This window comes from Lygodium microphyllum, chromosome 6 (genome assembly GCF_053477565.2).
Source record: "Lygodium microphyllum isolate KBCC chromosome 6, Lygodium_microphyllum_v1.1.10, whole genome shotgun sequence".
Classification (NCBI taxonomy): Eukaryota; Viridiplantae; Streptophyta; class Polypodiopsida; order Schizaeales; family Lygodiaceae; genus Lygodium; species Lygodium microphyllum.
The window spans coordinates 122,181,404-122,207,536 of NC_141140.1; the positions used below are offsets into that span (position 1 = coordinate 122,181,404).

General features: G+C 39.9%; 1 protein-coding gene across 1 annotated transcript; it reads right to left on the reverse strand.

The window, feature by feature from the left end:
• Positions 1-792: 792 nt before the first annotated feature.
• Positions 793-6,170, reverse strand: LOC148035058 (pentatricopeptide repeat-containing protein At4g39530-like). The gene has a single exon (XM_087679962.1). It carries the CDS (start codon positions 5,923-5,925, stop codon positions 2,080-2,082), a length of 3,846 nt encoding a protein of 1,281 aa, XP_087536088.1. The 5' UTR covers positions 5,926-6,170; the 3' UTR covers positions 793-2,079.
• Between the last annotated feature and the right edge of the window lie 19,963 nt (positions 6,171-26,133).

The following is a 26,133-nucleotide window of genomic DNA, read 5'->3' on the forward strand; positions in this document are numbered from 1 at the left end:
TCTCTCTCTCTCTCTATGGCAACCTCACCATGGCCTTTCTAACGACGCCCATCGACTACCAACTGTTGCCTGTCACCATGGTCGTCTGTCCTGCTCGCTCCTACCACTGTCCACCTACCCTATGCTGATTGGTGCCACTATCTATTGACAAGAGATCTAGTTATGATCACTTTTGTATTTTTTGCCAAGATATTTATACATATACCTAAAAACAAGTGAAGTAAGCTTGATCCTAAATTTAATAAATGCATTTTTCTTGACTATAAAGAATCCAATTAAATGGACAATCGCTTGTGGACTCCTAAATAAAAATGACCAATAGCCAAGCAAACGCTCCTTGTATATGTAGACATTATATAATTATATAAGTGAAGATAATAGAGAATAAGTATACCATTCGTTTTGTACCCACATAACTCTCTTGTGTTTTTCTCCCTCTCAACTCTCTTGCACTCCATAGCTTACCCTCATCCCACCATTGCTTCCTTCTTACCAAGTTACCTTGTTCTTGAAAAAACTATCTAAAAAATACTTCCCTTTCGGGCAGCAAGTGATCTCACAGCCCACTATCCCTATGTTCTATGAATTTGGGTGTCAACTATCGCAATATGCTCCACTATTCAACGGTTTCATAGTATATCCTCTCTAGTGCAAGTTGTTGGCTCTTCTTAGAAGGGACAACAAGGGAAAGGCAAGAAAAATCAAAATCAAACATAAAATCAAAACCAAGCTAGTGAGTCACAAGGAACCCCCCAATTATCCTTAAAACCCAAGTAATAGAATGTACCAAAGAAAAAAACAGTATTGTCAACACTATCAAAAGGCAGGCCATTTGATGAGGAGTGTCAATCAAAGGCAAGAGGCACCCAATCCAAACCGAAAAATCAAACCCCTACCCCTCAATCGCGGGTAACTCCCAACAAAGAAGGCAAGGTGGTGGCAATCAAAATCAAGGATAGTGGGGACCAAACCCACACTGCAACTGGTCAGCTATCATAGTGGGTATCATTCTCAACTCAAGAGAGTATGTTTGATTGTATATTGGGCATGAAGCCCAGCTCATCTCCATAGAGACATCTAAAGCAAGGTGGGGATAGTAGAGTCCCTCTGGCTTTCCCTTCCACTTTGAGAGGAGGTGGCTTTCTACATTGTATCATTAGTTTGCAAGCCCTTCATCTGGAGACAACAGCTGGACAGCAGGCCAAACATTGCAGAGTCCACTCTCAGGTGGTACAACAGGCAGCCTGGCTGGTGTGGTGGACACAGCGGTGGGCAGGAAAAGCAGGCAGCTGCACTACAAGAGAGGTAGCTAAGAAGGGCGGCAGCCAAGAAGGGAAGCAGGTCAGCTGCTGCTGCTGCTGCTTCTTCCTCGTCGTCCTCTTCTTATTCCTCATCTTCCTCTTCCTCTTCTTCGTCATCTTCCTCATCCTCTTCTTCTTCTTCTTTGGCATCGTCGTCATCTTCTTCTTCCTCTCTTCTTCTTCTTCTTCTGCTGCTTCTGCTGCTGCTGCTGCTCTACAAACAGCAGAAGGGCGGCATTCCCTGGCAGGAGCAACCCTGCTCGAGGCAACATTACACACAAAGGAATGGCGGAGACTGCTCTCATACCACTGTTAGGGTGTAGCCATTGGAGCACATGCTGAATGAGCAGCACTTTCACAAAAAAGACTGCAATTGCTTAACCCCACTCTCATTACCATTCCATTTTTTTCATCTAAAGAAACTGAAATTTGCAGGGCCACAAGCTTTGCTGGGATGCTTTCCAAAACTGTTAATTTTGAACAGCAAGCAGTTACCCTCACCCATTCCAGGCCTCAAATGCACAACATGCTTACTGGGATGCTTTCCAAATGTGTCAATTTTTTGACAGTCCGTAGTTTCTCTCAGCCTATTCCACAATTACATACTCAAGGGTCAACATGCTTACTAGGAGAAGAAAGGTAGTTACCTCTGAAGATTAGTGTTGATTATTGAAATCAGTGGAGTCTGCTGGTGGAAGGGATCTGCATAGTGTTACTTATCATCAACCATGTTCAGGAGAGACCTCCCAATTCTTGAATTGAAACTTTGGTTTGTTTTTCACAATTCATCCCACAAAATACTGTTCTCATACCATGAGGATGGGACCATTTCTTTTTCACTATCAGATATGCATCTCATGAGCAAGTCCAAATTTGGAACATACCCTTTGCTTTTCATGTATAAAGCCAATTTTTCTGATGTTGCTGATAAATCCTCAGTTTGCTTGCTACCAACAACAAACTCATGGAACATTTTGTTCACCTCAATTGAAGCACTTGCTGGCTTTTTCTCTGCTCCTACATGTTTCCTAAGCTCCTCTATTCTACTTGCATCACTCCACATGCCAACACTTGAGTACATGTCTGCCATGAGCAAGTGTGCAGCAGCATCCCCCTTATTTACGTTGACAAGATGCAGAAAACATCTTTCTCCCAGCTCCAATTTACCATAATTTTTACAGGCACTAAGTAAGGCTGTAAGAATTTCCTTGGATGGAGGACATTGCATTTCTTTAGCAAATCTGTGCGCCTTGTGAATATGTCCTGATCGAGCAAGGAGATCAACCATACAAAGATAATGATCCCATGATGGTTCAATACTATATTTTTCTAACATCAACTTAAAATATTCCTGGCCCTTGCTTACTAAACTGGCATGGCTGCAGGCAACAAGCAAACACGTGAAAGTGATGGAGTCCGGCTTTACACCACGTCCTTGCATTTCATCAAAGCTTTGTACAGCTAGTTCACCCTCATGGTTCTCAGCATATGCCTTTATCAGGGCATTCCATGATACAACATCTTGAACTGGTAACTTGTCAAAAACCTCCTGACCCTCTCTTGGTGAGCCACATTTTCCGTACATATCTACCAAAGCATTGCCTACAAAACGGTCTCCTTCCAGTCCGATATTTCTGATGTGCCCATGTATCCCTTGCCCTGTTTCCAACGCCCCTATATTGGCACAAGCTTTCAAGCAATGAACAAGTGTTGCACTATCTCCAGGAATGCCCTCAACCTGCATCTTTAAAAAACAGTTCAGGACTTTTGTATCAAAGCCATTCTCAGCATAACCTGAAATAAGTGCAGCCCAAGAAACTGAATCTCGAACTGGCAGCTTGTCAAATACTTCTTGAGCATCTGCAAGTGAGGCACATTTGGCATACATATCAACCAGAGTGTTTCCCACACAAAACTCTTCAAATAATCCCTTTCCAGCAATCTCAGAATGAATTTCTTGGCCTTTTTCTAAAGCTTTCGAACTAGCACAAGCCTTCAGGCTACATACAAAAGTGACAGCATCAGGACACATACTCTCTTGCATTCTGCTAAACGAGCTCAAGGCTTCCATACTAAATCCATGTTCAGCATATCCTGCAATTAGAGCATTCCATGAGACTATGTCTCGCATTGACATTTTATTAAACACATTCTGTACTTCAATAAGGAAGCCACACTTACTGAGCATATCAATCAAAGTGTTTGAAATGGAAGTATCATTTTCCAAACCCAATTGAGCTATTCGTGAGTGTATTTCTCTCCCTCTTTCTATGTCTTGCATGCTGCCACATGCTTTCAAGCTGGAAACAAATGTCACATTATCAGGAGACACCCCCTCCACCTGCATCTCCTCAAAAAGAGACAGTGCTTCCATGCCAAGCCCCTGTTCAGTATAACCACTGATCAGCGTATTCCAAGAAACTACATCACGACCTAGAAGCTTGCTAAACACATGCTGTGCTTCTCCAAATGCACCACATTGAATGAACATATCAATTAGTGCATTGCCCACAAGACAATCACTTTCCAATCCTTTTTTGGCAATCTCTGCTCTCAATTGTCGACCTCTTTCTAAATATCTAGTGCTGCCACAAGCTTTAAGGGTACAGACATATGTGCTGGCATCTGGAGCCACACCTTCCTGCTGCAATTGTTGGAGGCAGACCAGAGCTTCATCACCAAATCCATTTTCTGCAAATCCGGAAATCAGTGCAGTCCAGGCAACTGCATTCTGACCTGGCAACTGGTAGAGTGATTTTTGTGCTTCAGCAAAAAGACCACATTTAGCATACATGTCCACCAATGTGCTACCAACGTAAAGATCTCTTTCAAGTCCCCTTTTGACAATCTCCACACAAAGCTGTTGACCCTTTTCTACTGCTGCTACACTGCCACAAGCTTTCAGGCCGCAAACAAATGTAACATCATCCGGAGAGACACCCTGCATTTGCATCTGTTCAAAACAGTTCAGTGCTTCCTCACTAAGCCCTTGTTCATCATACCCTGAAATCAGTGAGGTCCATGACACTGCATCTTGAACTGGTAAGTTGTCAAATGCTTCCTGTGCTTCTGCAAGGGAGCCACATTTGACATACATGTCCACCAAAATACGGCCAACATGAAGATCTATATCAAATCCTTCTTTAACAAGCATAGTACATAGTTTTCGGCCCATTTCTATGGCTCGGATACTGGCACAAGCTTTCAAGCTGCAAATAAATGTGACAACATCTGGAAATATACCCTGCAACTGCATTTGTTCAAAACAAAAAAGTGCTTCATTTCCATGCCCATGTTCTGCATATGCAGAAATTAGTGCATTCCAGGAGACTGAATCCCGAACTGGCAGGTTGTCAAATATTGATCGCACTTCTGCAAGACCAGCATGTTTCCCATAAATATCAACTAGTGTGTTGCTAATTGACAGATTTGTTTCCAAACCCTTCATGACCACCTGTGAATGTATTTCCATACTAAATTCTATGGCTCCAGCATGGCCACATGCTTTCAAAACAGACAAAAGAGTGACAGAATCTGAAGCTACTCCCCTCACCTGCATCTTTTTATATGAATTTACTGCTTCTTCATTTTGCCCGTGTTCAGCGTATCGTGCAATGAGTGTATTCCATGAGACTGTACATTGAACTTGTAACTTGCCAAACACATGATATGCTTCAGCAAGCCAGCCACATTTGCCATACATATCAATTAATGTATTGTGTATAGAAATTTCATCTTCCAGTCCATTTCTTATGAGGTCAGCATGTATCTCTCGGCCATTGTCAATAGCCCCTATGCTGCCACAAGCTTTGAGGCTGCAAATGAAAGTCACCAAATCAGGGACCACACCATCCAACAGCATCTGTTTGAAGCAACTCAAAGCATCTTCACAGCGCCTATCTTCCATATATCCCACCATCAGTGCAGTCCATGAGACCACATTACGATGTGGAAGCTTTTCAAATACATCATGCGCTTCTGCAATGCAGCCACATTTGGCAAACATATCAACCAAGGCATTTCCAACAAATGGATCCTTCTCAAATCCCCACCGAACAATATCAAGGCGCACCTCCCTGCCCTTTACCGTGTCTGTGCGCCTGGCACAAGCCTTGAGCAAGGCACTGAAGGTATAGCTATTGGGCTGTATGGAGTCCTCATCACACATTGCTCGGTAGAGACAGAAACCATGTTCGAATTCCCCGGAGTCAATGTAGCCAAGGATGAGGCAATTCCAGGAATGGGCACTGCGATGAGGCAACTGATCGAAGGCCTGCTGTGCTTCCGGCAAGCTTCCACAGTCGACCAGCATGGGGACGAGGTAATTGCCAAGGACAGGATGCGAATGGAGCTCATGCTGGCGCATGTATGCGTGCAGCCGCCTGGCATAAGCGAGATCCTTCGATCTTCTGCATTTTTGAAGGATGTTGACGAGCTTGTTGATGGCAGGCTGCTCGGCCGTGCCCCACTCTCCTTGCACCCGCTCTGGTGCAGATCCTGCTGGGGGCGAGAAATACCTGACATGGGAATAGGACACTGCGAGCCTGCCGTAAGCAAGATCCTTCGATATTCTGCATTTTTGAAAGAGGTTGGCGAGCCTCTTGACCGCAGGCTGCTCGGCCATGCCCCCATCTCCTCGCACTCGCACTGTGCGGATCCTGCTCAGGGCGAGAAGTACCTCGACTGCCCGACATGGGGATCGAAGTATTCTTTGTTCGATGTCAAGCTTTTAAGTTGTTGTGACAGCAGGGCTGTGATGTTTTCGCTGCAAATTAAACACTCACGGGGGAGAGGGGTTGTGTGGCGTGCCATCGGCTAGCAAGGCTCTCACAAGGGCGGTGGGCCCTAAGAGCCGCATCACGCCTTGGTACACGACTTTACTTGGTGTGGATTGGACTTCTGAAGGTTTGCGTCCGTGCACAAGTCCCTAACTTGAGTTAAAAAGGTCGGTTCAAGGCTGCAGCTTGTGTGTGTGTGTGTTCTGTGCACACTCTATCGCTAGATATTTTTGAGACCCTTCTACAAACATGAAGCATCGTCTCTCTCTCTCTCTAGCTTGAAGTAGAGATGGCCGTCACCAAATTACCTCTCTCTCTCTCTCTCTCTCTCTCTCTCTCTCTCTATGTATTGTTGCGGTCAAGTTCTAGAAGCAAACTTAGTCCCCCTATATTTTGAGATGCTTCATGAACCATTGCAAGTCCTGATTATTATGGTGCCAAGTCGATGCATCACAACTCCCACAAGCTTCACACAAGTCCTGATTATTATGGTGAAAGAGAGACTTTATGTTGCCACATAATGAAGCTTGTGGGAGTTGATGTAGTTTGATGTACTCCCTCCAAAAATGGAGGGACTACAAGGATTAGGTGAAGTCTTGAGAAAAGGGATTACCAGTGGACTTAGGAGCTTCCACAAGTTAAGTACTATGTTCCAGGCATTTCTGGACACCTAGGTCTAGGCGCGTCCTACCGACTCTCAAAATTTTCATGTTCTCCATTCTCTTTCCATTTTTGCTTTGCTCTTCAACATGTGATTTTCTAATATATCAAAATCTCTTCCCCTCATTTGCATTTCTACTCTAAATAAAAGCATGTAGATTCATTTCATTATGCATGCTACTTGTTTCATCTTGATTGATCGATGCATGGATTGGAACCTCAATATCTTGACATTGAGAGCAGGTGCATCATCATGAGGTGGTTTGCGATAATATGTAAGAACAATGATCGTGCCTATATGGCTAGTTTTGGAGTTGTTATGCTTCATGGCACATAATCTTAGTTGGCACTAGTGGCCATGATGGATTAACAAGATTGAGACATGGGTACTTCATAATAATATGATAAAGGCATTCATAATGGATGATTTGAGATTGTGGACAAGGTGGGATCCTTGAGGCATGATGTATGTGGTGATGACATGGGGCCCATGAAAGCATCACCAACATTGAGTTGGAAGAGTGGAGCTTATGTTAGTGATATGTGGAATTAACACGTATTGAGACATATTATGACAAAAGGTGTAGTGAAAATGGTGGCGGGTGAAAGAGGGTGAGACAATGAGACAATGAGATGGAGAATGAATCACACACTTGTATTGCAATGGTTAAGAGTACACACATATATATAGAAGAAAGTTGTGCATATGGTAGGTTCTCATACTAAAGTATTCTCCACACACTCATTCTCGGTCTCTTACCATCTATCTAGTTGCACCCCTTGTATCCACCACGTCTCCATTCTCATCCACTAACCACCACACTTTAAATACTGGATCCCACTCATCCTCTTCTAATATCAATATTCCATCCACTTATCAATACACTTACCACATATGACAAACCTCTTACACATGTCTAAGATACCTTAATGCTTCCTCTCCAAAGGTTTAGAAATTGACAAAACAAAGGTTATGCACCTTCCAAGTCATATGCCAACTCATGACCTACATAAAAGCATGGATATGGCAGCCAAATTTTTGCATCTACATCAACAAAGTCTCCTTCTATTCATTCTTGTGACAATCCTCCTCATTCTCATCAACCTAAAGAAGGCTATCATCATCATTACTCTCATTCTAGAGAGAGCTTAAAGCACCCAGCCACACACCATAAATGGTGCTAGGACAACAGCATAAACATGCAATGATTTCAACTCCCTCCATGTTTGTTGGTCTTGGTCACTATTCAACTCCTTTACTATCTCATTTCCACTCCTCTAAACACTATCATGAATCCTCAAAGGCTAAATCCTCTTGTATCTCTCCATTCCATCTCAACAGTAACCCATAGATGGCGCCTACATTAGCAAGCCAAAGATGACAACATACACACAAAACCCCATTTGTTGATTCACATGTACTGTGTCTAGCTCTAGAGAGGTCATCTTAATTGCCTTTAGCTCTTCGGAATCCCCACTTATCATCTTCAAACCCTAGAGTACTCATTTCAGGACCAACAAGTAATCTAAGAAGCAAAGAACCCTCTTCCTCTACAAGAGTTCTCCAAAGATTGGCTTGCCTAGCTAGAATGCCTTCAACCAATAGCGTCACACCCCCTATTGCCCTCATTGTTGTTACAAGCATCCATCCTCCTTCAACCATTTCCTCTTCTAAACCCATCACTATTTTTAGTTCATTTGACTCCAACTCCGATGAAGTGTTGTCCATTCCTACTCCACGCTTCAAGAGCTTGGATGATCTATTTAGTCTAAGCAAATATTGAAATTGGCCAAACAAGAGATCCACTCCATGCTAGCAATCTCGAGCCACTAATATGCCCTTCCATCACTCAAGCATTTCGAAGCAATGAAGCTCGTTATTGGCAAGCTACCATAACTAAAGAATACAAGGCTCTACTTCAAAATCACACTTGGACATTGGTTCCTCTCCCTCTTGTACAATCAACAACAATTAGTTGTAAATGGATTCTTCGCAAGAAGCTCAAACCAAGTGGTACAATTGACAAGTACAAAGCATGCCTAATAACTCAAGGTTTTGAAGAGATAGAAGGCTTGCATTATTAAGGAAGTACCTTCTCTCCAGTGCTATCTATGACATCTTTACAGGTACTTGTTTTCATAGCTGTGTAGTTCCAATTGCTTTTGCATCATGTAGATGTTAAAATTTCATTTCTCTATGGTCATCTAGAAAGAGGAAATCTACATGTCATGGCCTCCTCACTTTGTAGATTTGAAATATCCTAACCATGTTTGTCTTCTTAATAAAGCTCTATATGGTTTAAAACAAGCACCCAAACAGCTGTATACTCAAATATATGATCATTTAGTACACCATTGTTTCCGAATGCTAAATACAAATCATAATATTTATGTTCTCATGCAAGGCAACACTGTCATCATCTTAGGACTGTATGTTGATGATATTCCTATCCTAGCTAGCTCATCTAATGCAATGTCAAAAGCTAAATCCATCATATCATCACAATTTGTAGTTATCAAATATGGTCCTATGCATTATTGTCTTGGCTTTGAAATAGATCAATCCTCTATATTCGTTAGAATGCATCAACACATATATCCAAAATATGCATTACTAACTTGGCATTGAAATAGATCAATCCTCTATATTCATTAGAATGCATAAACACATATATCCAAAATATCCTCTCCCACTACTCTATGAATGGTTATATCCCAACGGTAACACCGCTTGCCCAAAATCCTTAGCTCAATCTCTCTACATCTCATTCTTTCTCCAGTAAGCAAGTCAAAGAAATGGGAACTATACCCTACATGGAAGCACTTGGACATTTAAGGTATTTGATCACTTGTCTACGATTAGATTTGTATTATGCAAGACATATTCTTTCAAAGGCTATACATCAATCAACCTATGAGCATTGGAAGCAACTCAAAAGAATCTTGAGATGTCTCAAGGCCACATCTCATGTGGGACTATGCTTTACCAAAGCACACAATGAATTTATCTTAAAGGCTTATTTAGATGCAGATAGGGGTTGAGACCTTGATACTAGGAGGTCTCTTATAGGATTCATTGTCACTTTAATAGTGGGGGTCTCAAGAGAACACTAAGGAAACATGGATCTTACTGCAAGAAAATCTATCTTGTATTCATCAAAGGCTTGTTTTCATTCTTTATATAACCACAATAGGAAAAAGAACACCATGCAGCACAACAAATCTTCACAAGTCTTCATGAAACATCATAGAAAGAATCTCCTATGGCTTTATCTTTAATAAAATTGATCGTATTCTTCATATTCTTCTTAGAATCCATCAAAGAACCACAAAAATACAAAAGAATGCTCCATTTTGAATGGAATTTCATCACATAGTATCCATCTTCAATGTCTTTATAGTATTTTCTCAATCTCTCATGTAGATATAATATTTTCAGCATAGAAATGACTATCTCTCATACTCTATCTCTCGCACACATATCCTCACTCAATAGTATATTAGAATTACAATGAATAATCCTCAATAACCCTCTCTAGGTCGTGGATACCCCTCCCAAGAGGTATGTCTGATAGGAAGAGTCACGACATCCACTATAGTGTCCCTTAAGAGCTCACTATTGTCACTGTCATTGTCAATGTAGTCTTCACTTCAAGTCTTCTTTAGCTACTTCTTCGAGCTATTTTGAGCTTGCATTCTTCCTCTTCCAAGATTGCAAAACATTCCCAAGCTAATCATTAATTCATTAGAGTATTCATAGAAGCAAACAGAGCAGAGATAGAGGCTTTATAGAAGCTCAACAAAACACTATAAACAGTCAACAAAAAGCATAAAAACCATACAACTTCAACCAAAACCATTTCAAACCATCCAAAACCATTCAACATGCTTTCAATCATTCCTCAAAAAATTCATTCACAATCCTAACCTCACAAACAAAAAGAAAATAGATAAAAACAAAGGCAAAAGGGGGGCAGAAGAGACCCTATAAGGACCAACCAGACATATCACAGAACTTATCAACACATATCAAAACCATCAAAACATCATTACTCAATCAAAAACCATCATGACTCTTCCAAACATAATTAAACTATCCCAAAACACTTCCAAAGTCATCAAAATTCAATCAACACACCCTCATACCAACCAAAAACCATTCAAAAATCTACAAAAACTGCTAAAAATACAATCATTTTAGTAATCAACATATCCCTACACTTAGTCAGGGAGTGTTCTCGCGAACGTAAAATAAGGAATAATACTAAGTCCAAAACTAGCACAACATTATTTTCTTGAACATCGATCAATTAGCATCCACAAACCAACCTTGATCCCATTAATCTTCAAAATAACCTGAATCTAGCCAACAAATTGACAAAAGGAAAACACCTTAAAGTATAGAGCAATCCTTAGTATGCCAAACTAGAACCAACAATCTTGAAATTCATCCTCCAACCAACTCTGATCAACTTCAGCTTCAATTTTCTTTAATAGCTTCATCGTCTCTACGTGACAAAGATAAGATACACACCACATACATCACAAAACATAGAACATAGAACTCACAAATACACATAAAAATGTAGTGTGAATGGCACTAGTCCCTAAATATGAAGAGCTAAAAGAATGAGAATTTTCATTAAAAAGATGATACATAAAAAACTACACTACTACTATGTAGGATGAAGATATTTCTTCTTAAACTTCATGCTAAGCTCGAGACATTCTAGGGTTTTGCTTTCATCCACAAAATGGAGAGGTACGTTCTGAAGGAATTGCAAACAATACATCCTTTCCAACAAGATAATGAATCTAGTAGGAAACACCTATGCAAAGTAGTACAACACATCCATATGAGCAATAGTCACATCCTCATTAGGATTGATTATCAAATTTAAAATGGTATTCTAAGTGTTCAGGTTGGACTATTGATACATGACAGCAAGATACTAACAAAAATGTGCAACAAGACGTACAGAAGTATCCTCAAAGTGAGCATGCATATGAGCAAATTGAAGATAGGAGTTCGAACATGTTGAAGAATTCTCCCAAGTCCCAGGAATGAGAGGCCAATTAAATACAGGTCCTATCACTCAAAATCATGTAAAGTCCATTGTCATAATGAAGAATGTCATTATCAAATCCATGAGTATCAAATGCATATTGAGGTGAAAGATTGATATATTTCATAGGAGGTGGAATATAAATGAGGGTAGAACATTGAAGAGGTGGATATTACAGATCATACAAAGAGGGAAAGTGTAAGGATAATTATGTTGGAAATGGAGGAAATAATACTAAAAAGGCTTTAAGTGATTTTGAACAAAAAGTTGAAGGAATAGGAGGAACAACAAGAGAAGGATTTGTAGGAGGAGAAGAGGTAGTAGGATCGGAACTAAAAGGGCGTGAAGTAAAAATTGTAATATGAGGGGATAAAATAGGGGTAAAAGATAAAATAGGAATAGAATCAAGAGTAGTAATAAGAAGATGAATATAAGAAGGAAGGTGAAGAGCAATGAGAGAATATGAAATAAGATCGTGAGGATCATGAGGATAAATAAAACAACAGAATTTAAATTTTTAAAAGAACTCCTCAATAAACAAGGTATTATTTACAATGTCTTATAACACTTTGGCATGCAACTGCTAGATATTAGACTTATAAAAAGTACTATGTCGATGGCATGGACCCATGATAGCATCATCCAAAGGAGGGTGCCAATCATCTCCTCTATACCATGATATGCATTGATGAAAATTTTACTAACCATCCGTAAGATCTAACTCCACAGAATATACATACAATATAGCTTGCAAAACCACATCCCCTACATAAATATTCAAATCCTCCTCATCTGGAATTTGCAAATATCCTTTAATATACATGAAAGAAAGCAATCTTACTTGAGGATCAAGTATGTCATCCAAGGCTTTGTCAAACTTTGATTTGAGAAAATCACTCAACCAAAGATCTTGCTGACCATCCTCTGGAGGTTGTAAATCCATATTGCTCAAAGAGATGTATAAGGCCAACCTTTGCTAATGATATTTAAGACAAAAAGAGGGCAAGGGGAGACAAGTCCACTATAATGAGTAAAAGCTTCTTGCACACAATCCATACGAAGTTGTAACCTTTCCACCTTGGCAACAAAGGCATCACATAACCTAGCATGTTCTTGTAAATTCTCCAGCTCCTCCTTAGAAGGCACAATAGAAGGAATAATAGGAGCAGGAGGTGAAACAAAGAGGGTAACTATTTTAGACTGCAATTCATCAATATGAATCTACTGAGATTCCACAGTCACTTGGGCATGTTTTAATTCACCCTCACAAACACAAATAAATGAAGCTTGCTCTTTGGAAAAAGAGATAAAAATATGGTTTTTACAAAAGTCCTAGTCACTTGCCTTCCAAAGGTAAGTTTTTTTGACCAAACATTATCACACTCCTAGCAAAGACTTATACTACATCTCTAAGTCAAAAGGAGTAGCTCAAACCTTCAACCTAAAGTTGAGCAATGGCTTGTTATTGTTGTAACAATGAAAAACACAAAAGAGTAAACATGAAAGGTAGTAAAGGTTTAAGGACACACATGAAAAAGCAAAGCTACAATAGCAAAGGAATGAAAAACACATAAGATCTCTTAAAATGCAGAAGGGAAAGCAAAACTCCTACCATGTAAAGGAACAAAAATGCACAAAAGAAGATCTTCATCAAAATAAGTGAAAGTAGCAAAAGCAAAAAAAGTAAAGCTATAATAGTAAAGGAATGAAAAACACAGAGAAGATTTATGTTGAAGCAAGTGATGAGTATGGAGGGTGAAGTAAAGCTTATGACAAAGGCTTACCTCGGAAAACTTCCTACACATAGCCTTGTAATCAGAGATGAGCCTGCAGAGATATGGAGTCATCATCACCACTCATAGACTAGCATCTTCACCCTAATGCTAGCATTGTCGTGTGCGTGCGCGCGCGCGCGTGTGTGTGTGTGTGTGTGTGTGATGAAAATATGAAATGAAATGAATCATTCTATTGTCTACAAAAGGACCAAATTGACCTATGAGACCAATACTTACAGCTTGAGAGGCGATACAAGCATCTAGGAAAAAATACAATACACAAATTGACCTATGAGACCAATACTTACAACTTGAGAGGTGATACAAGCATCTAGGAAAAAATACAATACACAAAAAAAATTTAATCCTAAGTGAAAGTTGCTTATCATAGAAGCTAATGAAGACTAATGGGTATCTAGAATACAACCTCAGTTATAAAAATAGTAGAGATGGATGTACAAGAATGCGAAATATATAATAAGTGTAAAAGAAGTATGAGTCAGCCCATGAACTCATGAATAGGTTGCAATAGTATAACATCAATCTCAAGTACAATGAAATGTTTGGGAGGCCTCCTTCCATCTCAAGTAGTGATCATTTATCCTTCTCTAAATGTGCCACCTATGCATAGACTCACATGACTTCTGGTGTCTTGATTTTACCAAGATGGATTAAAAAATGAAGTAGTGTGTGCTAGTGAAGAAATCTAGAAGGTGTATTATGACTAACCCTTTATGTGTCAATCATACATCTCCTCCTCAAGAGCGTCTCTCCGAGCTAGCACATATTCAATAAAAAGAGCAATGTTTGATTAGCATGCTCCATGGAAGGAGAGAGTGGGCCAAACCCCCCCTAAAGATACAATGGAATCATCCTCAAATTTCATACTAAGTTGGGCATTGGCATATGTAATGCTCCTCTTCTTAGGCTCCTACTTAAAAATTTGACATATTTGCTCCTTTTGGGGGTGTGAATCTATACTTGCCAACCTCTATATTTAGCATATGTGATCAGGTTTATTTCAATCCATGTGAAATGTGGGTATCTATGTACCTTGGTCATATAAATCAAGCCATCCTTAGTCATGCACGTGCATAGAAATTCTCCAAAGAGAGAGAGAGAGAGAGAGAGAGAGAGAGAGAGAGAGAGAGAGAGAGAGAGAGAGAGAGAGAGAGAGAGAGAGAGAGAGAGAGAGAGAGAGAGAGAGAGAGAGAGAGAGAGAGAGAGAGAGAGAGAGAGAGAGAGAGAGAGAGAGAGAGAGAGAGAGAGAGAGAACTCCCTTTGTGGACTTTGATAGAATTAAAGCTTCGTGGCCAAAGTAAGCATCTTTGCCAAAACATCATCCTTCTCTTTAGTAATGGACACCTTATTTGCCTCTAAGCTTGCAACTTTAACTTCCAACTCTCTAATAGTGGCTTTTTGAAAATCCATCAAAACAATAGCTCCTTGCATTTGCTTATGTATGTCACTTAGTACAGACATTTTTGAAGCCAATTCTTCTAGTGCCTTGCCCAATTGACAGGTCAAGAAATCCACCTTGTCCTACAAAGAGGTAGAAACTCCTGTGTAGACAGATTGGAGACAAGAAGTCAAAGTTGTTTCCATTGTAGCTTGGACATTTGACATGAGTTGGGAAAACAGGGTGCTAGTAATCAATGTCTAGAGGGATGAAGGAATTTGTGAATCCATTGTACCTTCTTGTTGTACCACAAACAAATTAGCACATGCAAGGAACGGGGGAAGGGAGCTACCAAACACCTCAGGTATTGGAGTTTGTACCACAGGTGATAGAACAAGGGCAGGATCAGGAGGACCTTGTGTACGACGTTTCTTACAAATGAACCTGACAGGGAGCACATCTACTAAATTTGAGTTCAGTTACAAGGAGAAAGAACAAAAGGAGGGGACTATTGAGGAAGTGGGACATGATCAAGCATAGGAATGCCACCTAGGTGAGGTGCCAATTGAATGATTTTATGTAGAAAAACCCCATAGGAAACAATACTGAGCTGGCCCTTCTTTACACACTAAAAGTGTTGATCCATTTTACCCAACATAAATGTTGTCTAGTTAAACTTAACCCCCTCAAGGATTCTGACAAACACAATGAATAGTTTCCTAGACAAGCACTTGGAGGTAGACTTAGTCCTGGAGAAATTGGCATAATTGCTTCCACCAGGGAGAGGAAATATGTGCCTCTGATACCCTTGAACTAGTGATAACCTTATTCTCTACCAAAAGGAGTAGAGGTCACCTTTTGCAATAGGGCAAGAATCTCTGCAATGATGGATAATAAATGATTACCACCAGGCAGCACAAGGGAAGCTGCAAAGGGCAGAAACATGGCCTCATTAATAGTCACAGGAGATAAACAAAAATGACGGCCATAAACCAAGCCCGAAAGCTTCTTGTAAGTTTCCAAAAAAAAGTAACAAAGTTTCATATCTACTAGAGGAACTTCATGGCCATAAAAAGATGAAGACTAGCCTAACAAATGCAATCAATATCCAATAGGAGAGAATAATTATGGACTAGGAAGGGAAGATGTTGAATCACAAGTGTAGAAGGTTCACAAGGTGCCATTAACACTATTTAGGCAAAAAAACATAGAACTAAGAAAACAAAGTAGGGAATTCTTGAAAAAAAACAATACATAGACCACAATCGAGATAGAAAAAATTAAAGAAAATAACAATACTAACAAGAGTAAATCAAACAACCCCAAGCAAATCATAGCCTATGAAAAAAAATTGACATGAGCCACGCACACATGCGACCAATAGCTTCATGATATGTAAACAAATAGGCACCCAAATCCCTCGAAATCAAGCAATCCAAATAAAATAGAATCAAGTCGTCACACCATATCCCTAACTCAGACTTAAGCAAAGAAAATATAACAAACTCATGACAGAACCATTAACAACAAATAGGATTGAAAAGACTACCATTTGACTAATAAATCCCAACCTCATAAACGTATGTCATCATCCTATAGTGTGGTGATATGGATGGGTGAGAACTACACGGATTCTTTTTGGAAGATGATATTAGTAATAGTTCATTGTTAAATTATGCCCTTAATGCACAATAAGTTGTAATTCGCAACCCAAATCCCATGTAGATTGAACTTGACTAGGTGATGGTCTCTACAAATGCACTTCCTTATTTACAAATTAGATTAAGTTTGGCGCAATGCATGCATGAGTGATAGTGGAGCGTTCACTTTTATTTATAATTTAAATGTGTTTGTAGTGCATGTGCACATGCATTGTGAAAATTAGGGATGAATTTTAATTTACAAAATTATGTGGGTGATTATGAAATGTGCTTGTGCAATGACAAGGGTTTCTTTTACAAATTAACGGTTGGTTGATTTTAAGTTAAAATTTACGCAGTGCATTTTGTTAGTTTTGTGGGTGTAATGGTCACCTTAATTTTATTTACAAATTAAGTATATGTTATGGTGCATGTGAAGGAGGAAAAATAAAAAGAAATCTGATAGTGTGTGTGTGCCATCTCATGGCACGATGGAAAAACAAGCAGTGCAAATCCCACATCCAAAAAATCCACAAATAGGAGAATAGCAGGTCGATTAGCAGAAAGTGGACCTCTTGGACAATGATAAAATTAAAAAAATGATGGCTAATGTCCATGCATACAAAGAAAAAAACAATAGGAGTGTCTAGTTTTGTTTTTTAATTTTGGTTAATTTTTTTCATTTTTTGACTTTTTTTTCTTTAAGTGCGTGTTTATGTTTTTTTTTTCATTGATGATTTTGTTAGGGTATGGTTTTTCTTTCATTTGTTTGGTTTTTTTGTAAATGTAAATTTTATGTGAGTTGAATTGTATTTTATTGGGTTTTGTTTTTTTTAAGATTTTATTTTGATATTGTGTTTATTTAATTATGTCATATTAGGATGAAGAAATGTTCAATGTTGAATGCCCAAACACTAACAAAAATGTATGGAATCTATGTAGGGAGTATTTGGAATTTTAAGGAATATTTTTTGTTATTTTGTGGATTTTTATAGATTTTTCAAGAATTTTACTAATTTTGATTAGATTTTTACTTTTTTTTCCAAAATTTTATGTATATTTCCATTTGACATTGGCTTTCCTAATTTTGTAGATTTTTTAATTTCCCTTGTGATTTTTCAATAAATTTTTTATAATTGGATTTTTAATGAATTTTTATGTATTTTGTAATTTTTAATAATAATAATAATAATAAATAAGTGGGTAAAAGGTGGGTACCAATGACACGTGTGAATAGTGGTTTACATGTGAACAATTAGCAAGTCCTTTGCACAGAGAAGACCACACATGTATCCTCACGTGTGAACGAGGGCTTAGATGGCACGCATGCACAAACCAAAAAATCCCCATGCAAATGACCAGGAAGAACGACACACGGGCGAGTCACTGTCAAAATCCACGCACGAATGGCTGCTAGGGAGGTGGATACAAAGGGGAACCAAAGAAAAAAACAAGGTGTGTGACATGGGGTTGGAAGAACCAAGGTGGTTAGTGGGTATGTGGATTGGGCAAGGAACAAGGGAGGGGGCAAAGTGGGGGGTAGGACCAAATAGAGGGGGGGGGGGGGGGGGGATATTGGGATGGTGTCAATGAAGGGGCCGATTTAAAAATACGGCAGTGGGGAGGGTCAAAATTGGGAGTGGGCAAAAATGGGGAAGGGGGTAAAAATTGGGGTAGGGTCAAATAGGGGAGTGGGGGTTAAATATGAGGGATAGGCAATGGGCGGTGGGAAAGGGGACGAGTGGGTGGGAAGGGGGAGGGGCGGGCAGGACAATTGGGGGAGGGGGTGGGAAAGGGGACGGGTGGGGGGTAGTTCAGGCGCGTTGGGGGGGGGGGGGGGGGGGATAGGGGATGGGCAGGGGGTGTGAAGAAGTAAGCAGTGGGCGCAAGGGAGGTGTGGAGGAGGGGAAGCGCAAGGGGTATGAAGGCGCCCAAGGCAAGGGGGGCAGCCGCAGGGAGGGGCGAAGGAGGGCGACAAAAGAGGAGGCAAAGGAGGGTAGTTGGCAGGTGGTGGAGGGAGTAAGCTGCAAGGTGGCAGGGCATTAGGTGATGGAGGGGGCATCAGTGATGGGGCAGACGAAGGAGGAGAGAAAAGGGTGGCACGGGCAAGGCGGCCACTGGGGGTGGCGAAGGGGGAAGTCGCGAGGGAAGAAGAGAGAGGAGAAGGAAGAGAGGGAGGAGGAGGAGGGAGGGAAAGGAGAAAGAGGGGAGGGAAGGCGGCTAGGGAGGATGGAAAAGGAGGAGAAAGCGGAGAGGGAAGAAGAAAGGAGATGGGTGGGAGAAGGCGATGGTAGGGAGCGAGAGGGAGGGGGAGGAGAGTGAAGAAGAACAGAAAGAAAAAGAAAGAAGCAGAGAGAGAGAGAGATAGAGACAGAGAGACAGAGAGATAGAGAGAGAGGAGAGAGGTGAGGGGGTGGGAGGGAATGGTTCGAGAGGAGGGGTTTTAAATTTTGTTTTTGAATTTGTTTTTTTTAATAATCAAGAAAAGAATAATCGCCCTCGGCCCGTGCATCATGCGGGGTGAGGGTAAAAAATTTTGTTGTGATAGGAGCAGCTGGGGGTGGGAGAAGCAAGTGCGGGTCAGATGATACATGGTGGATGCATTGGTACGCATCATGAGATGAAACTCCGATGGTCACATAGAAAAATGACAAAAAACACATACGAGAGCACATGTAAAAATTAATAATGAAAAATATGTCATCCGAAATGAAATGCAAAAGAAAGAAAAAATGTTCGAGCAAAGGTATGCATAGGTTTGTCTAGTCAGCACACAAATGTCAAAAATACATGGGAAAACACAATTAAAATTTAATAACAAAAATTCAGGGGGTCAAAAAAATGAGGGGAAAGAAAAAGAAAAAATGTTAATGGGGACCAATAGCTTGAGTTATCCAACAGGATGCCATTTTGATGAGAAAAGAGTGTATTCACATGGAAAAAAATGTAAAAAGTGCATAAAAATAAACCCGCAAACATAGAAAAATATATAATGACCAATCCATGCATCGAAAAGAGGGACTATAAAAAGGGAAAGTATCTGAGAAAGAGGGAAGAGTAGGACTATCACATTAAACTGTATTTTTGGTGTGAGAAAGGCATGTTTGCATGGAAAACACGTCTGATTTGCATAAAATTCTTTGAAAATTAATGATTGAGGAACTATTGCTTGGAATAGATGGCAGTAGAAAGGAGAAGTGGCCAATTTGAAGGGTGAAAATGGCTATCAGGTTAGATTCCAATTTCAATGAATGTAGGGTGTATTCCCATAGAAGACCAACAAAAGGATAAAACACACAAAAGGGCAAGAAAAAGACCACGGGAATGGGGTAGAATAGGACGAGTGGGTGAGGAAGGGACCTCAACAAGACATAAAGAAAACATGATATCTTTTAAGGATTAAAGAGTGGGGTGTTCATGAATGTATACAATGAGACGCACAGGGATGCGTATCCAAACTTGAAATGTGAATAAATCAGTTTGACTAATTAACAGGGGCTTAGTACTCTACCATGATCCGTACCCTTGCATCCCCACACTTAAGACATGTCGTATACATAAATAAACATAAGAGATAGGGTTAAAAACACTTGGCCCATTCAATTGGTTGATGTGGATTGTTATCGACGCATTGGGGAGTCGGAGTCGTTTGTAAGAGGTACAATGGCTTGCCACAGCAACACACGTCCAGCATGGTAGGGACCATGTAGCAACACCCTAGGAGGTAGCATTGGTAAGGAAGACTCGCCAAACCATCGATGACAAAGAATATAACATTCAATATCGACAATTACTCATGTTGGGATGATAGATCAGTTGCTCACATCACTTAGAGAGGGAGGAAGGAAGTCCCACATCTCGCATGTGATTTAGAAAGTGGCAAGGGAGGAGAGTATCCCAATTTTAATTGGCACAACGGTCTTTTATGGTATCATGGTAGAGTCTACTTGACACCACAATCCTCTTTCAAAGACCCTATTTTGCATGAGATGCATTCTTCACCTTTAGTGGGCAACAAAATAAAAACTTGTCTCTTCTACCCGGCGGCTTACTTCAGCCACTTCCTATTCCTCAAGGCAAGTGGACTGATATCTCTATGGATTTTATTGTGGGATTGCCTACAACTAAGCATGGGTGGAATAGCATTTATGTAGTAGTTGATTAGTTGACTAAATCAGCCCATTTTATCCCTACTAAGGCCCAATTTATAGCAAAGCAAGTGGCACAATAATTCATGGAATGTATTTTCAAGCTTCATGGTTTGCAAATGAAGATTGTGTCCGATCGCAACACTAAATTTATGGGCAGCTTTTGGAGGAGTTTGTTATCTTCAATGGGGACTCTTTTAACTCCTAATATTGCATATCACCCGCAAACGGATGGGCAAACTAAAAGAGTTAACAAATGGCTAGAGATTTATTTGAGGCACTTTTGCCATGAGACACAAAATGCATGGGACCAATGGCTCCATCTTGTGGAGTTTTGTTACAATAATACTTACCATATGAGCATTGGAATGTCTCCTTTTGAAGCTTTATATGGCTACAAAGTACAAGTACCCTCCGCATTGTTTTATGAAGATATAAATCCACACGTATGTGAGGAGTTTGAAAAGATGGAGGCCCTTATGAAACAATGCAAGGACAACATTCATAAAGCTCAAGAGACAATGAAGATCTATGCAAATCAGAAAGCAAGACATGTGGAGCTTGAGGAAGATGAATGGGTATTTTTGAAGGTTCCCAAGTCACGTTATACTTCTCTTAAAGGAGGACAAAACAAAGTTGCTCATAGGTTTTATGGTCCTTATCGTATTATCAAGCGAGTTGGGGATCTTGCTTACCAAGTATACTTACCTTAAAACACAAGAATCCATAATGTATTTCATGTGTCTCAGCTTAAAAAGTATGTGGGACCTCAAATTCAAGTTCTTGAAGAACTACCTCCCTTGGATGATGATGGTTTAATCATCTATGAGCTCGAGAAGATTATTGGCAAGTGAGAGAAAGTTCTAAGGAACTGTGTTCTTGTTGAATACCTTATCAAATGGAAGGGTTTGCCTATTGAAGATTCTTCATGGCAACAAGCATCATATTTGGAACAATTTCCATGGCTTCAACAAGAGGATAGTTCATAAACATAGCAGTAAATAGCTTGCTGTATTAAATTTCTGTGAGAAAGTAAATTGTCTTATTGGCTTCAAAATTTGATTTTGAAGGCATGACTAGATACTACATGTTGTCGTCTACATTTCTATATCTTGCACATGGAAATCGGCCACTTCTAGCCCAAGATATAGCCCATTTTGTACTACAGCCTGTTTTGGACAGTTTACAACAATCTGTTCCATTTATGTGGTCCATCTTCATCAACTTCTCTGATCTTCATCAACTTGGAGCTTTATTTCAACATGATTCCAAATGCTTCAAGCTATCTTTGTAATCATCCTTGCAATTTTTTCCCGATTTAGCTTTGAGGATAAAGCTCTTTTAGGCCGGGATGGCTTGTAATAAAGCATAAGTCACCTTAGTCTAGAGTTGATGCCAGGAGGCATATTTCACGGTGGATTCTGTAAACTTTGATGACCGGGGCTCATACACAAAGTGGATTCTTTGTGTGAGAAGTTGATGGGGACGCCTATCCTTTTCGGGCGTTTCATTAATTTAGTGTGTACATGGGTGATTCCATAGCGGGTGATTTCGCAAAATGCATATTAAATTAATAAACGTTTATGAGTTTAGAGTGCGCACTCGTAATAAATTAAGGTTAGGATTGATTTCTAACTAGTTGATTTATTTATGTAGCTGAAGACTGCTAGGTATTCACTTTTGTCGGTTTAATTGTATTATTTTACTAACGATTGTGAATGCTTCAGTTGATGTGTAGAGATAGCAGCAGTGGCGGAGGAAAGCATTGGAGGATAGCGAGTATTCGATTTATCACTTATATTTTGATGGGCGCATATCTTAGGCATGGCGCCTATATTTTGTCACGCCTATTTATTGAGGCGTTGGATATTTGTTTATTATTTTGTATGCGCATGGGCGCACGATTATGTTATTTGTACTTGGACATTGTATTGGGTATGCCTGACTCTTTGGGCACCGCCCATTAGCTTTATTTCTATTTTGTGCTAAAGCAAACTCAAAAGCCAAAAGCTTGCTATTTTGTAATTTGGGCTATTATTTGAGCTTGAAGATGATTAATACATAAAAAACATGCTTTGTGGAGCGCTGACACAAGGCATGGGGAGAGATTGCACCCAATTGGTCTCTTGTTCATGTTGTGCATGCTTTTTACCTTGAGTTTTGTGCAAAAAGTAGAGTTCTTTTGTTCTTGGGGACCTTTCGGCATTCACTACACGAGCGTACATCATCCAATCTGCGCACCAGTGGTATCAGAGCGAAGCTGAGATCGAGAGCTTCCAATCGCTACCCATCTTGTGCGAAGGCGGAGCTCCTGGAACGATCGAGCTCTACGGTCAATCTCATCATGAACGGTCGATACGGGTGGATTCCTGGCGATCAAGAACCTCTGTTTCCATCCTCTGATCGCGAAGGACCGGCCTGCAATGACGGAGGACCACTCCTACATCCTCTTCTTCAAGTCGTCAACAAACAGAGAGATAAGTCTTAAAAATCCACAAGCTTAAAAGCTTAAGTAAGCTTGATAAGCTTAATAAGCTTAGTTTAAGGTTAAAAAGCTTATATTCTTCAATTCGTCAAAAAACGGCATCAGAGGAGGTCCGCGTGATTTTCGCCGGCTGAAAAATGCCCCCCCTCCCCCCCCTTAAAATTCGTCGTTTTAATCCAGATAAGCTATAAGCTAAATCACCCAAGCTTCCAATCACACAAGCCTTCAAAATCAACAAGTCTAAATTCTGCAAGTCTTCCAAGTCACTCAAGTTCTGCAAGTTCTGGTACTTTGCAAGTCTCATAAGTCTGCATCTCTGCAAGTCAGACAAGTCACTTGAAGTCAAAACTGACTTGTGCTCAAAACTCCTAGAAGGACTGTTCTTGCGCAGAAACTCCGAACTGCAAAGTTGTTCTTTGGAAGGTACTGTTCGCATACGCAGGCTTGCTGAACCAGTTTCAGCACATGTAGAAGGTCAAAACAGAGATTTTTCAAAGATTACAAATCCCGCAATAGTCAAAGACGAAGATTGTGAAAGCCACACACAAAAATATATAAGCCTTCTATACCCGATCTTGAGCTACGCTCATCCCACTAATTGGATTTTGAGAGTGTAAGGTCTTTTGAAGTTTTGCAGGATGACAGAACCACATATGGATGATTTAATGGCTGAAGGCGATCTACCTAAACCTACGATGGAGCAAAAGCTAGATTTAATTATGATGCAGCTGGATGAAGAACGACGAGCCCGGCAAGCATTGCAAGTTCAATTGGCTAATTTACAAAGATCGACTACCGACAAAGAAGAACCACAATCTGAAGATCTTATCCGACGTATCATCGATGCGACTCTCGAAGCTCAATCCATCCGCAAAGAAACAAAGATAAGTAAAAGAAATTTCAAATTCCGTACTTTCAATGGCACCCGAGATGGAAAAACTTTTCTTGCATTCATCAATCAGTTTGATGATTACTTTCATGAGGAAACATATGCAGAAAAAGATAAAATCAAGTGTGTCACTAATCATTTAGTGGATAGAGCATCTCTTTGGTGGACCGTGGTTCGTAAGAGTATAGATTGTCCCACTACCTGGGAGAATTTCAAGAAGAAGTTTATGCAGAATTTCTTTCCCCCACAATTCCATGAAAAAGCCATAAAGCAATGAGACCTTCTTCAGCAAAGAGATCGTGAGCCTATTCCTCAGTACACCAAACGCTTTTGGAATGCATTACTCCAGTTACGCATGCTTGAAGACGTACCTGAAGCGACACACAAGCGCAAGTATATGTCTGGATTACTTGGGCATTACTACGCTGAAGTCAATATGTTCAAGCCTGCAACTCTTGAAGATGCAATTTCTTTAGCTCATTACACTGAAGACAAGCTTTGAGGAAGAGACAAGCGTCCACAGTAATTTCAAGCCAATGGTAACTATGGATCTAAGCAATTCAACTCAAATTTTAGAAGATTTAATCAAGGTCATTTTCCTTCATTATCTTTCTGTAAAACTTGGGCAAAACCACCTGCTTTACCATCCAATACCAATCAAAACCCCAAGCCAATTCCACAGCCAAATCCTAATATTCATAGACTTCCTGCCATTGCAAACAATGTATCTAAAGCCAAATCTATAGTGTGTTACAAATGCCACCAACCTGGACATCTAGCAGCCAATTGCCAATCGAAGAAGCCACTTGTCCATATCAACTATCTTGGAGCAATGGAAGATGAAGAACATGAAGAAATGCCTGATTTCACGGAAGATGAAGACGACATTACCACTCCTTCAGATACTTTACCAGGTATGCCAACTCCACATTCTTTATTGACAATGAAATGTTTAGTGCATGGAAAAGAAAAGAATATTTTGCATGATGATGGTAGTACTCATGATTTTATTTCTGCAAAGCTAGTGAAAGAATTGAAGTTACAGACTGTACCTACTCATTATCGCATTAAAGCAGCATTTTTAGGCACAAGGTATAATGGAACACAAGAGGTGCATGACTTAGAAATTCAAATTGGTGAATACACTGAAAGAAGGAATTTTCTAGTTGTACCATTACAGTCCAATGATATTATTTTAGGTATGCCTTGGCGTCATCAGCATAACCCTGATATAGATTATTCCGCACATTCAATTAATATTCATTTTCAAGGAAAACATATTACATTGTATGGTATGCATGCATCTAATGCTTTTCCACTGCTTTCGCATACTCAAGCTAAACGTGCATTATGCAAAAGTAGTAAATCTTATCTCATTTGGGTGAATGAACTGCAAGTTAAAGAAAAACATATGCACCCTAGGCATAAAGAATTTCTTGCATAATTTAAAGACTATTTTGCAGAAGATCTACCACCTGGTTTACCTCCTTCACGTCCTGAAGACCACAAAATAGATTTGATTCCTGGTACACAACCACCTTGTAAAGCACCATATAGGCATAACCAGATAGAGCAAAAAGAAATTCAAAATCAAGTTGAGGAATTACTAAATAGAGGATTGATTAGACCTAGTAGTTCTCCATTTGGTGCACCTGTTTTGTTGGTAAAGAAGAAGAATAATACTTATCGTATGTACATTGAATATCCAATTCCTAGAGTCGATGACCTTATGGATAAACTGCAAGGTTCTGCCATATTTAGTAAAATAGACCTTAAATCTGGTTATCATCAGGTGAGATTAGATAAGTCTGACATATTCAAGACTGCATTTAGGCCACAATTTGGTCATTATGAATTTTTAGTGATGCCTTTTGGATTGACTAATGCACCTGCTACATTTAGTAAAATGATGAATCGTATATTTTTGAAATATCAACATTGTGTTATTGTATTCTTTGATGATATTTTGGTGTTTAGTAAAAATGAGAAAGA